Genomic DNA, 14,618 nt, shown 5'->3' with positions numbered 1-14,618 from the left:
CACCTCCACATGCCTCGAATCTGCCTTGCCTTGATTCGACTTCGCCTTGCACCAGCACTCACTTACTTTGACACATGACTCACCTCACTCCTCTGCCTTGCCTTCACTTGCCTCAACACTCAACTCTGCCTCATCTTCACTCACCTCACCATTGTTTACAGTGATTGTTTACCATATATTTTACCAGAAAAAGTATTATAAAGTATTTAGATGAACTCTTTGTTTGTTTGCCAATGGCCATTGTTTGCCTGTGGCCATTCCCCTCCAGAACAGGTATACCGATTTGGATACTGTTGGGGGAAATGGCTTACCTGGGACAAGCTGCGGCAGCCAGATCTCTGGCACTGAGTCTGGTTCTGCAGTGCGGAAGGGAGGGTGGAAGAAGAGGAGAGCGGTAGTGATAGGGGACTCGCTAGTTATAGGTACAGACAGGAGGTTCTGTGGTCATGACAGAGACTCCCGGATGGTTTGTTGCCTCCCGGGTGCCAGGGTCAGGGATGTCTCTGATCACGTGCACAGCATTCTGAGGTGGGAGGGTGATCAGCCAGATGTCGTGGTACACATCAGTACCAATGATGTAGGAAGAAAGAGTCAGGAGGTCCCGAAGAGTGAGTACAGAGAGCTTGGTAGGAAGTTAAAAACAGGACCTCGATAATGGTAATCTCAGGATTACTACCTGTGCCACGTGCTAGTGAGGGTGAGAGTAGAATGCTCTGACGGATGAACACGTGGCTGAGGAACTGGTGTAGGGGGCAGGGTTTCAGATTTCAAGATCACTGGGACCTCTTCTGGAGCAGGTGGGACCTGTACAAGACAGACGGGTTATACCTGAACTAGAAGGGGACCAATATCCTTGCAGGGAGGTTTGTTAGTGCTGTTGGGGAGGGTTTAAACTAGATTTGCAGGGAGATGGGAACCAGAGTGCCAGAATAGATAGTGGAGTGGGGGTTAAAATAAATGATGTTAAAAGTTCATGCAAAGTCACAAATAGAAGGGTTGTGTGTGGTGTTAATAAACTTCTGAGGTGTGTCTATTTCAATGCAAGGGGTATTGTGGGGAAGGCTGATGAACTGAGGGTGTGGATTGACACATGGAATTACGACATTATAGCCATTAGTGAAACTTGGCTACAGGAGGGGCAGGACTGGCAGCTTAATGTTCCAGGGTTCCGATGTTTCAGATGAGATAGAGGTAGAGGAATGAAGGGTGGGGGGGGGGGGGGTGGCATTGCTAGTCAGGGAAAATGTTACAGCAGTGCTCAGGCAGGACAGATTAGAGGGCTTGTCTACCGAGGCCATATGGGTAGAGTTGAGAAACAGGAAAGGCATGACCACATTAACAGAGTTGTATTATAGACCACCCAATAGTCAGCGAGAATTGGAGGAGCAAATCTGCAGAGTGATAGCAGACAATTGCAGGAAACATAAAGTTGTGATAGTAGGGGATTTTAATTTCTCACGTATTAATTGGGACTCCCATACTGTTAAAGGTCTAGATGGATTAGAGTTTGTAAAATGTGTTCAGGAAAGTTTCCTAAATCAATATATAGAGGTACCAACTAGAGAGGATGCAATATTAGATCTCCTATTAGGAAACGAGTTAGGACAGGTGATGGAAGTGTGTGTAGGGGAACACTTTGGTTCCAGTGATCATAACACCATTAGTTTCAACTTGATCATGGATAAAGATAGATCCAGTCCTCGGGTTGAAGTTCTGAACTGGAAAAAGGCCAAATTTGAAGAAATGAGAAAGGATCTAAAAAGCATAGATTGGGACAGGTTGTTTTCTGGCAAGGATGTGATTTGTAAGTGGGTGGCCTTCAAAGCAGAAATTTTGAGAGTGCAGAGTTTGTATGTCCCGGGCAGGATTAAAGGCAAAGTGAATAAGAATAAGGAACCTTGGTTCTCAAGGAATATTTGAAATCTGATAAAGAAGAAGAGAGATATGTATGACATGTATAGGAAACAGGGAGTAAATAAGGTGCTTGAGGAGTATAAAAAGTGCAAAAAATTGGTCCTCTTGAAGATCAGAGTGGTCGGCTATGTATGGAACCAAAAGAAATGGGGGAGATTTTAAAAGGTTTTTTTGCATCTGTATTTACTAAGGAAACTGACATGGAGTCAATGGAAATAAGGCAAACAAGTAGTGAAGTCATGGAACATATACAGATTGAAGAGAAGGAGATGCTTGCTATCTTGAGGCAAATCAGAGTAGATAACTCCCCAGGACCTGATAGGGTATTCCCTCGGACCTTGAAGGAGACTAGTGTTGAAATTGCAGGGGCACTAGCAGATATATTTAAAATGTCTGTATCTACGGGTGAGGTGCCAGAGGACTGGAGGATAGCTCATTTTGTTCTGTTGTTTAAAAAAGTCTCTAAAAGTAATCCGGGAAATTATAGGCCGGTAAAATTGACGTCAGTAGTAGGTAAATTATTGGAAGGAGTACTAAGAGATAGGATCTGCAAGTATTTGGACTTACTAGGAAGAGTCAACATGGCTTTGTGCTTGGTAGGTCATGTTTAACCAATCTATTAGAGTTTTTCAAGGAGGTTACCAGGAAAGTGGATGAAGGGAAGGCAGTGGATGTTGTATACATGGACTTCAGTAAGGCCTTTGACAAGGTCCCGCATGGGAGGTTAGTTAGGAAGATTCAGTTGCTAAGTATACATGGTGAGTAGTAAATTGGATTAGACATTGGCTCAATGGAAGAAGCCAGAGAGTGGTAGTGGAGGATTGCTACTCTGCGTGGAGGCCTGTGACTAGTGGTGTGCCACAGGGATCAGTGCTGGGTCCATTGTTATTTGTCATCTATATCAATGATCTGGATGATAATGTAGTAAATTTGATCAGCAAATTTGCTGATGATACGAAGATTGGAGGTGTAGTGGACAGTGAGGAAGGTTTTCAAAGCTTGCAGAGGGATTTGGACCAGCTGGAAAAATGGCAGGTGGAGTTTAATACAGGCAAGTGTGAGGTATTGCACTTTAGAAGGACAAACCAAGGTACAACATACAAGGTAAATGGTAGGGCACTGAGGAGTGCAGTAGAACAGAGGGATCTGGGAATACAGATACAAAATTCCCTGAAAGTGGTGTCACAGGCAGATAGGGTTGTAAAGAGAGCTTTTGGTACATTGGCCTTTATAAATCCAAGTATTGAGTATAAGAGTTGGAATGTTATAGTGAGGTTGTATAAGAATTTGGTGAAGCTGAATTTGGAGTATTGTGTCCAGTTTTGGTTGCCAAATTACAGGATAAAAATATTAATAAGGTTAAAAGAGTGCAGAGAAGGTTTATGAGGATGTTGCCAGGACTTGAGAAACTGAGTTACAGAGAAAGGTTGAATAGGTTAGGACTTTATTCCCTGGACCGTAGAAGAATGAGGGGAGATTTGATAGAGGTATATAAAATTTGGATGGGTATAGATAGAATGAATACAAGTAGGCTTTTTTCCACTGAGGCTAGGGGAGAAAAAAAAACAGAGGACATGGGTTAAGGGTGAAGGGGGAAAAGTTTAAAGGGAACATTGAGGGTGGGTTTCTTCACATAGAGAGTGGTGGGAGTGTGGAATGAGCTGCCAGATGAAGTGGTAAATGCAGGCTCACTTTTAACATTTAAGAAAAACTTGGACAGGTACATGGATGAGAGGGATATAGAGGGATATGGTCCAGGTGCAGGCCAGTGGGACTAGGCAGTAAAATGGTTCAGCACAGCCAAGAAGGGCCAAAAGGTCTGTTTCTGTGCTGTAATGTTCTATTGTTCTATGGTTCTATGGTAAGTAGTGCCACCATAAACCATAATCCATTTCCATACTGGGGAAAATTTTCTTGCTATCTACTTGATCTAGTCTGTTATTAACTTTACACCATGATCAAGTCACCTCTCATCCTCTTTCACTTCAAAGAGTAAAGCCCTCGCTCACTCAATCAATCCACTGAAGACTTACCTCCCAGTCCAGTCAGCATCCTGGTAAATAACCTCTGCACTCTCTCTAAAGCTTCCATGTCTTTCTGACAATGAGGTGACCAGAACTGAAATGTGGTCTAATCAGGGATTTTTAGAGCTGCAGCACCAAATCATGGCTTGTCATCTCAATTTCATGACCAATGGCCAACACACTATTTGCCTTCTTAACCATCCCATCAACTTGCTTGGTAACTTTGGATGCCAACTCCACAACCCTTTGGCCACTAGCATCTGAAACCAGCCTCAACAGTCTTATTGGTGCCAAATCCTCAGTGAAGGGTGAAGTTTGTAAATGGCCAGGCAGAGATTCAGTGTTACAGAACACGGATTTTGAGAAGAATGGCACAGCAACTCAGCAAGTTGGTTGGGTCAGTATCGAACATTGTAAGTTGTTCGTACAAAACCTGCAGGGTGAAACCTGAAGGGAGTTAGAGTAACACAGATGGAAACTTTCCCTTTGGGCCCAAATTGTTGATAGAATGTAAGCAGAAAATAAATGGGCTAAGTGTAAGGTTAATGTAAATGATTGGTTAATGCTTATAATGTTATTGGCCAGCTGAACGGCCTGTTCCATTGGTGTATCTCTCATTTTCTATGAAGTTAATATGCAGGTGTCACTTGCTGCATCAAGAGACCCAATGAGCTGAATGGCTCCCCACTCCCCAACAACAAATATTCCAAAATTATCCCCTGCATGTCAGCAAACCATCAGATTGCCAGAACTGAATATATTGTAAGAAACCAAAGGTGGCAGCGAGCTGTGAGCTGTTATCTCCTATTTTACCTCTCTCCTTTGCCTCTGCAAACAGCCCAACCTACAGAATGAGCTGTTGGGTAATTCGGTGAGATCCCCAGTCACCAGGACATCCCAACATCCATCCAGTGGAGATCAGGAGGATGTGGATTACTCCTGTCTGTGAGTCACTTTGTCATTGGGTGGGGGGGGGCGGTGAGAGATGCCACATAACTGACCCCCATAACATCTTGTGTTTACTACAACTATTTCCCTTGCAGGAGAAGCGGACGGTCACCATGGCGACTCAGGAATATAAAACAGTCGCTACCATAAAGAAGGCCTTGAGGAGCGTTGCCAAAGCATCTGATGTCAGGGAGGACAATGCTTTGATGTTGCAGCCATACAGTAACTGGGAACAGTTCCTGATGCCTGGCCCACTCTCTATTGCCATCTTAGGGGAGATTATATTCATTTCTGCAGGAGAGGACTTTGCAATTGACAAGGTTGTGCCCAAGGAAGGGTTCAAGTACATGAAATATCCCAAATCATTCCGTGCCTCTTTAGTGCAAGTGAGCAACGAGGGCTGGGAGGCTTTTCAGCAAGCCCACAAGAACATGGATCAAATCCGGCTTCTAACTCTGAATGTCCCCACTGACATGAGAGATGTCGTGAAGTTCCTCATACAGAAAGATCCAAAGGTCACTGAAACTTTCCTACCGATTCCTCTGAACAACATCAAATCTACTGCAGATAAATGCTTGAAGCTGTCTACAGCTGTAGAGCAGAAGTTCACTGGGGTCATCCATCTCGTCAATGAACTATTGGAGGCCTGTACAAGCTCGAAAGGAGTGTATGAGCAACAATTACATGAAATAAAAATCAAAAAGGAACTGGCTGAAATGAAGGAGAAAGCAGCAAGAGAGGCAAAAGAAATTCTGAATGAGTACCACCAAAAAATGGAAAAGCAATTTGATAATGCAAATACAGAATACAAATCCAGCATGGATTCCATTCCAGTTGGCTGGAACGCTGTGGGAATGTCAATAACAGAAACATTTTTCAATAGTGTCAGTTCATTACTCAGTCTAGGGGTTGTCAAGTCACTGTTCTCTGGAATTAGCAATATTGTAACAGCTGCAGTCAGTCCCAACTCCGGTAGCAATGCTAAAGTCATTGAGAATAATATCATTTATAAAGGAGAGATCCTGCAGTTTTCTATACAACAGCTTTATCCCTTCCGGACCCAGGATAAGAAAATTGACTTGAAGAAACTGAACAGTGAGGATGGAACAGGAATGTTAAGCTTGTGTAAACAGAACTTGGAGCAATTGCAGAAAGAGGCAGAAAATGGAGGAGATTGCCCAGAGAAGGATACAGCCCTGAAGATCTGTAAATCAGGAATTGGAATATGTATGGAGCTACTAACCTTACAAAAGTCTAGACCAGCTGATGAACTGGCAATGGCCAGTCTAGCTAAGAAGATCAAAAATGTGATGCAGGAGACAATCAGGTTCACCTCACACTGCAAGACAAAGGTAGGAACCATGGGTGTAACAGCCACTCCACCACACATGTCTCGAGCTGACCCAGGAGAGGGTCCCATTGGTTTACAGACAGCCAGTCTCAATGCCAGAATCAAAGTGGAACAGTCTTCAGCACAACTACAAGCTGCACAGGAGATGTATGAGAGAAGCTTTCAGAATATAAAGAAGAATAATGAAGAACTGCAAGAGATCCTGGCAACTCTGAAGAGCTGTAATATTCAGGAAATAGATTTTGATAAAACTGTGGAGATGCTTCTGAAGGGATTGGATGCATTGGGCCGTGTGAAAGAACAATGGGGTAAGATGGTTCTCTTCTTCACCATGATATCAAACCTGATTGAATGCTCCCTGAACCCATCACTTCACAAATTCATACAGTACAGTGAAAAGACTTCCTCTGGCTATTCACAGAACCAACTGATCCAGGACCTGCTGTACATAGAGATCTCTCATGCCACTAATATTTCAAGCCTTGTCCACATGATCGCTGAAACATACGTGCAGATCTCCACCCAACATCTGATGGACCGGGTCAACAGCTTGGGGAGGTTAATGAGCCTCGACCCAAAACGAGACACAAATACATTTGAGGAGGAGCGGAAGAAGTTTGGATTGGACTGTGAGGAAGCAGGAAAAGCCATTGAAGATCTTGTAAAGGATAACAAAGCAAAGTATGAAAAGCGTGTGCAGGCGAGAATAGACAGAATCCAAAACGATGTGAATGTCTTGCTACCCCCTGCTGCACCAGAAGAAATTAAAGAAATTAAAGATGCCGTGCAAGGAGGCATTCGAGCAGCAATGGTGGAAATGACAGAGGAAGATATGAATGATTTTGTCTAATGACACCGCGCTATACTCTCCACCTTTTCAATGCTTCCCAAATATCATTGCAATTTATTGATTGTATCTTGATTTGCTTTTAGTAAGGAGGGTTTACTCATCCCTGGTAAAGGAGGCAGCAAGTTCCATGGATAACGGCATCTTCCAATAATTCATGACAAGAGAGGACACTTGTTCCCCCATCCAAATGGACTCTAGATCCTTATTCCACCTTACCATGGGGATGTTAAATTGTTCTTATGTTTCAAAGTTCAATGTTCAAAGTTCAAATTAAATTTATTATCTAAATATATACTGTATATGTCACCAAGCAATCCACAATAGAATAATAACCATAATAGAATCAATGAAAGACAGCACCAACTTGTCACCCAGTCTGCAAAAGTTGACAAACTGTGGAAATACACAAAGAAAGAAATAATAATAATAAATAAATAAGCAATAAATATCAAGGACATGAGATGTAGAGTCCTTGAAAGTGAGTCTATATGTTGTGGGAATATTTCAAGGATGAAGTAAAGTTGAGTGAAGTTATCTCCTTTGCTTCAAGAGCTGATGGTTAAAGAATAATATCTGTTCCTGAGCTTGGTGGTGTGGGTCCTAGCAGCAGTGAGAAAAGAGAATGACCTGTGTGGTGGGCATCCTGATGATTAATGCTGCTTTCCTGTGACAATGCTTTGAGTAGATGTGCTCAGTGGTGGGGAGAGCTTGTCCCATAATGGACTGGGCCCTATCCACTACTTTTGTAGGATTTTCTGTTCAAAGGCATTGGTGTTTCCATACCAGGCTGTGATGTAGCCGATCAATGTATTGTCCACCACACATCTATAGAAGTTTGTCAAAGTTTTAGCTGTCATGCCGAATCTTCGCCAACTTCTAAGTAAAGAGAGGAGCTCCTGTGCTCTCTGTGTAATTGTGCATGCGCTGGGTCCAGGATAACTATTCCAAAATGGAAACACTGAGGAATTTAAACTTGCTGACCCTCTCCACTTCTAATTCTCCTGTGAGGACTGGCTCATCGACCACTGGTTTCTTCCTCCTGGTCAATAATCAGCTCCTTCATCTTGCTGACATTGAGTAAGAGGTTGTTATTGTGGTCCACTCGACCAGATTTTCAATCTCCCTCCTGTAAGATGACTCATCACCACCTACAGCAGTGGTGCTGTCAGCAAGCTTGAATATGGCATTGGAGCTCTGCTTAGCCTCACATTCATAAGTATCAACTGAGTGCTATTGTCTTTCAAATACAGACGTCCAATAGAATCTGAGACAAGTTCCTGGAATGTACCACAGAGTTCTGCAAGATGTCAACTCTATATACGTGGTGAAGAGATAAACAGACAGCAAATGGAAATAGAGGCACCAAGTAAATATCTTGTGTATCCAGAGACCATATCAGTCAGTTGGTTGAATATTCAAACATGGCTCAATATATAAAACAGTTATGATTCTCTCTGAACACCTCTTGAACTGAAAAAGTCACCTCCATCTTTCTTCCTCAGGTTCAGGTTCAATTACCTTCTGCATTTTAAACAGCGTTTAGAAGCAAACAATATTTGCATAGATTACTTCTTTACTGAATTAGCTTCTAGGCTTTAGCTTGGGACATGACCTTGCAAAATCTTATTTGTTGATGCTTATTAATCATTTTAGAGTCCACTGCACAGAAATGTGCTCATCTCCCCAGCTTATACAAGGTGATCACGATGCCCATCTATAATCTCATTTCCTGCATTTGGCCATATCCTTCCAGTCCTTTCCAAACCAGGTACCTGTTCAAATGCCTTTTAAACATTGTAACAATATTTGCCTGTCCGCTTCCTCTAAATGCTCGTTTTATACAACCAGAATGCTCAGATCTCCTTTAAACGTACTCCTCTCCTTAAAAGCCAATGCACAGAAAGGGAAATTCACTATCTGTACTCCTCTACACCATTTCTGGTACAATCACATCCTTCCTATAGTGTGATGATCAGAACCGTACACAATATTCCGGGTGTAGCCCAATCAATATTTTACAAACATGTAACGTCAAGTTGCTGCTGTTGTAATCTATCCCACCCCTGATGAAAGCAAGTATCACCTATGCCTTCCTCAGCACCCTGTCTACCTGTGCTACCTCTTTCAAAGATCTATGGACATATAGCATAAAAATCCTCTCATCATCTACACTCTTCAGAGCCCTACCATTAACTGTGTATGCCTTAAACTTATTTTATCTTCCAAAATGCATCACTTCACACATTGTCAAATCTAACTTCCATTTCCCATTGGTCTGCCAAACTTTCCAGCTACTCAATATGATGCTATAGATTCAGACAATCCTCTGCAGCATCACAAGTTTCAAAATCAAATTCAATTGTAGCCTTCAAAGGGGAATACATTAGGTCCGTTTGAGAAAATAAGGTCTGAGAATAATTTTTTGGCAGACACGCAACATAAACTGAGTGGGCCAACTTTTCTCCTTCTGTGCCCTTGCCACTTGGACAATTCAGTAAAGACATTGTGGTTCTGATTTAAGTGGTTTACAGCAATGGAAGTGGTCTTGGAAGATTGCTTTAATTGAGACTATGTGACCCCAGGGCAACCCCTTGTTTTAGATGAGGCTCTATTGTATTTTGCTTAAAATAATCCAGCATGCGGTATATCAATGTATTGCATCTGCTTTTCAATAAACTGTCTTTGCTTGGAACTTGATAAAGTGTTTTGACTGAATCCTTCAAAAATTTTCTCTGAGCATTCTTATAAGATCACTAATATGGCTTAGAAGTACTTATACACTTGAATGGAGATTACTTAATCTGATTGAAGATGCTGTCAACACACCCACAGTCCAGTAAATCTACCAACGGCATGGAATTTTAACTTATTCACTGGCCACCTGTGGAACCTTGTCAATTGTCTTCAGGAGATCTTAGTACATAACATCTACAGGATTCCCTGTCAAGTCTCCCTATCAAACTTCAAAGAATTTGTGTAAATTTTTTTGAAATATGGTTTATCATTGATAAAAACATGCTGATGAGGTTAAATTATGTTCCGTTTTTGTAAATTAATACTATTTCCTCTTTGATTGGAAGGTGTTATAATGGACAGGATGTACTATGTAAGTATTAGGATGGACAGGGCCTGATCAGTGATAGTCAACATGGCTTCCTGAGGCTAGCCAAACTTACAGAGTTTTTCAGGGAGGTTGATGACGGGAAAGCGGTAGATGTTGTCTACATGGACTTTAGCGAGGCCTTTGATGGCATTGCAGCAGCCATCTCTGGGTGGACAGAGTTAGGGTGGTGATCTTGAGGCTTTAGCTCTTCAAGGCTTCAGTCAGAGAAAGTGAAAAAAAGAAAAGCTCTTGGTAAAGTTCACTTCCCTTCTCTTTTTTGCATCTGCTCAGCTGGAAGAGTAGAGATGCCAGGCAGGATAGTGCAGTGCTCCTCTTGCGGGATGTGGGAAGGCAGGGAGACCTCCTGTGTCCCCGGCAACTACAAGTGCGAGAAGTGCATCCAGCTGCAGCTCTAACATTAAGACATAATGCAGAGGTAATTACGCTCAAGGTGCACAACACAGGAAACTGTGTGATAGTCTAGAAGGGGAAAGGGTTAAGGAGCCAGTGCAGAGTACCCCTGTGGCTAACCCCCTCAACAACAGGAATATCACTTTGGATACAGTTGGAGAAGCTGTCTTAGCAGAGTAAAGTCACAGCGGTCAGGTCTCTGATACTGTGTCTGCATCTGTGACTCAGAAATGAAGGGGAGGAGAAGAGGGGTGCTGAGGTGATGGGGGTACATTCGTTAGGGGAATGGAAAGGAGATTCTGTGGGCTAGAATGAGATTGCTCCTAGGTTCCAGGATGGGAAGCATCTTGGATTGAGTCCACAGCATTCTTTAGTGGGAGGGTGAATAACCAGAGGTCCTCGTCCATGTAGGTAGCAATGACGTGGGTAGGACAAGTGACAAGTTTATGCACAGGATGTTCAAGGAGTGCTGTTAAAAGGTAGGACCTCCAGGGTTGTGATCTCAGGATTGCTAACTGTGCCACAAGCTAATGAGGCCAGAACTAGGAAGGTTATACAGTTTATCATGTGGCGAAGGATTTGGTGCAGGAGGGAGGGCATAAGATTTTTGAATCATTGGGCTCTCTTCCAGTGAAGGTGGGACCTATACAGAAGGGCCGGTTTGTGTCTGAACTGGAAGGGGCACTGATATCCTAGTGGGAAGGTTTGTTAACGTTGCACTGTGGAGTTTAAACTAGAGTTCTAAGGGATGTGAATCAGAGCGCCAGAATAGTTCGCAGAGAGGTTGTGGAGGCAGATCTCAAAGTTAGGAATCGAAATGTTGAGCATGGTGCATAGAGTGTCCTGATCTGCATATATTTCAATGCAAGAAGTATCATATGAAAGGCGGATGAGTTCAGGACATGGGTCAACACCTGGAGATATGACATTGTAGCCATTAGTGAGACTTGGTTGCAGGAGGAGCAGAACTGGCAGCTCCTTATTCTGGGGTTCCATCCTTTAGATATGACAGAGCATAGGGATTAAAGGAAGAAGGGTTAAAGTAGGTAATTTTAACTTTCCACACCATATGTTGACTGGGAATCCCAGACTGTAAAAGGACAAAATGTGATAGAGTTTGTTAAGTGTGTTCAGGATTTTTCCTTCATCAATATATAGAAGTCCCAATGAGAGAGCATGCAAGACTGGATTGCGATTAGGGAATGAGACAGTGGAGGTGACAGAAGTTTGTGTAGGGGAATACTTTGCATCTAGTGACCACAAAGCCATTAGTTTCAAAGTAAATATGCAAAAATGTAGCTTTGGTCTTGTCACAACCACAAATCAGGCAGTGCAGCAGATTTGGCAATTGTTCTTGTGAATGTGCACGTGTCTGCTAATTATCATTTCATTGCGATAGTATTTAACTCTTCATTCCATCGTTGTTTTTGTCGAGACTTGGACACATCACAGCAACACTTTGCTGCCTCTTTGCATTCGGCCTTGCCTGGGATATAGGACTGTCGAGTCAACTGACTCTGAAGACCGGCCGTATTTGTTTTGCATTTAGTTGTTCTTTTCAGCCGCAGTATAGGCTTCATTTTCCATTTGAGGGTTTTAGTTAACAGTCCTGTTTGGCCTAGCGTTTATTGTTTTCTTTTCCCTTTAACACTGTTCGCATTAAAGTCTGTGATGCGACTTTAATTGACCCGCGTCAGTGTCTCTCACTCCTCACTTGGGCCACGTCTGCACCGTGGTGACAGGTCCACAGGTTGAGACTCTAAACTGGAGTAAGGCCAATTTTTTTGGTATCAGAAATGAGCTCGGAAGTGTGGATTGGGACAGGTGGTTCTCTGGCAAAGGTGTACTGTAATTAGTAACTGGGAGGTCTTCAAAAATGAAATTTTGAAAGTGCAAAGCTGTCAGAATAAAAGGGAAAGATAACCATTGCAGGTAAGTAGGAACTAATGAGGTGTTTATGGAGTATAAGAAATGCAACAAATCATTTAAGAAGACAGGAAGGCTAAAAGCAGGTATAAAGTGGCCCTAACAGACAAGGAGAAGGAAGATCCTCAGAGATTCCACTGATATGTTAAGAGCAAAAGGATTGCGAGGGACAAAACTGGTCCTTTGGAAGATCAGAATGGTAATCCATGTGTGGAACCAAAACAGATGATGGAGATCTTAAACAATGGTTTTGCATCTGTATTTACTCAGGGAGGGACACAGAATCTATAAAAGTGAGACAAAGCTGCATCAAATTTATGAACCCTGTGCAGATTACAGAGAAGGAGGTGTTTTGCTACTCTGAGGCAAATCAGGCTGGATAAATCCCCAGGTCCTGACAAGGTGCTCCCTCAGGCCCTGTGAAAGGCAAGTGCAGACATTGCCAGGGCTCTAAAAGAGACATTTAAATCATCCTCAGAGACAGGGAAGGTACCAGAGGATTGGAAGATAGCCAGTGTTGTTTTGCTATTTATAAAAGGCTCCAAACATAAACAAGGAAGTTATAGACTGATGAGGCCGTAATCAGTTGTGGGAAAATTATTGGACATTGACATGGACTGATTATGGATAGTCAACATGGCTACGTGTAGGGTAGATTATGTCTAACCGATCTTAATCAAGTTTATAGAGTTTTTTGAGGAAGTTTCCAGGAAAATGGATGAAGGCAAGGTAGTGGATGTTGCCTATATGGACTTCAGTAAGGCACTTGACAGGGTCCCACATGAAGGCTGGTCAAGAAGGTTCAGGCACTCAGCATTCAAGATAAGATTGTAAATTGGATTAGACATTGGCTCTGTGGGAAAAGCCAGAGAATGGTCATAGACGGTTGCCTCTCCAACTGCCAGCCTGTAACTAGTGATGTACCACAGGGATTGGTGTTGTTGGTCATCTATATCAATTATCTGGATCATAATGAGGTTAATTGGATCAGCAAATTTATGGTTAACATCAAGATTGGGGTGTAGTAGACAGTGAGGAAGGCTGTCCTGGCTTAAATAGGGATGGGCTGAAAAAATGGCAGATGGAATTTAATGAAGACAAATACATGGTTTTGCACTTTAAGTAGGACCAACCAGGTTAAGCCTTACACAGAGGAGTGTGGTAGAACAAATTGATCTGGGATCCATCACTCTTTGACACTGCTCTTGCTGGTAGATAGGGGCATACAGGAAGCTTTTGCATATTGGCCTTCATAAATCAGCGTATTGAGTACTATGTTGTACTGTAGTTGTATACAACACTGGTGAGGCCTAATTTGAAGCATTGTGTGCGTTCTGGTCACCTGCTTAAAGGAAAGATGTAAATAAGGTTGAAAGTGTGCAGAGAAAATTTGCAAGGATATTGCTGGATCTGGAGGACCGGAGCTATAGGGTTCGGAGGGTATTCTTTAGAATATAGAAGATTCTGAGGAGATTTAATAGAGTTATGCAAAATAATGAGGGTGTGATGAGATCTGAAGGATTACTGAATATGGACTGTTCCATTAAAAAAAAGAGAGAGAGCGGGCAGCATGTGTGCGAGTTCAGCAACAGACAGAGAGCAACGAAAGCCTATGAGTTGCCTGGGAAATGGCAAGATGGAGCTATATGATGGACCGCTGGTGTTCAGCACTTGTGGAATATATACAAGGTCAACTGGCTTTGTAATCAGACGCAACAGACACACCCGAGACAGGGAAGACACTGACACTGGTTGAGCTTTGTGTGCCCATGACAAAAGTGGGGTTTTTGTTCACAGTGTGGACAAAGGGGTGACTGGTGGAAAGCTATCCATGTGTTTAACCCTGGCCTGGGTTGATAGCTGAACCGTGTGAAAATGGCATCCTCTTTATTGTGGTCACAGTCGGTGACTTAAGTTTCGGGAGCAGGAGGACGATGTGGAAGATTCGACGGCATTGGCACTGGGAAGACAAAACATCTCTTTCTCTCTTCAAACTACTCAATTCAATATCCAGAACTGAACTGACTGCATACCTATACCACTGTAAGACTGTATCATTTCACCACCTAAGCTGGGAGAAGCTTGGGGGGG

At 42.8% G+C, this 14,618-nt stretch overlaps 1 protein-coding gene across 1 annotated transcript; it reads left to right on the top strand.

Moving 5' to 3' along the window:
- Positions 1–4,999: 4,999 nt before the first annotated feature.
- On the top strand, positions 5,000–9,754 carry LOC140730114 (uncharacterized). Its single transcript, XM_073050250.1, has one exon. The coding sequence runs from the start codon at positions 5,000–5,002 to the stop codon at positions 7,085–7,087; it is 2,088 nt and encodes a 695-aa protein (XP_072906351.1). The 3' UTR covers positions 7,088–9,754.
- Positions 9,755–14,618: the final 4,864 nt, after the last annotated feature.

This window comes from Hemitrygon akajei, chromosome 7 (genome assembly GCF_048418815.1).
Source record: "Hemitrygon akajei chromosome 7, sHemAka1.3, whole genome shotgun sequence".
Lineage (NCBI taxonomy): Eukaryota > Metazoa > Chordata > Chondrichthyes > Myliobatiformes > Dasyatidae > Hemitrygon > Hemitrygon akajei.
The sequence above is the reverse complement of the archived record's forward strand: the minus strand, read 5'-3'. Positions and strand labels throughout refer to the sequence as shown.

Excerpts from the sequence above, each read along its gene's own strand:
- LOC140730114 (XM_073050250.1), top strand. The coding sequence starts at position 5,000 with ATGGCGACTCAGGAATATAAAACAGTCGCTACCATAAAGAAGGCCTTG.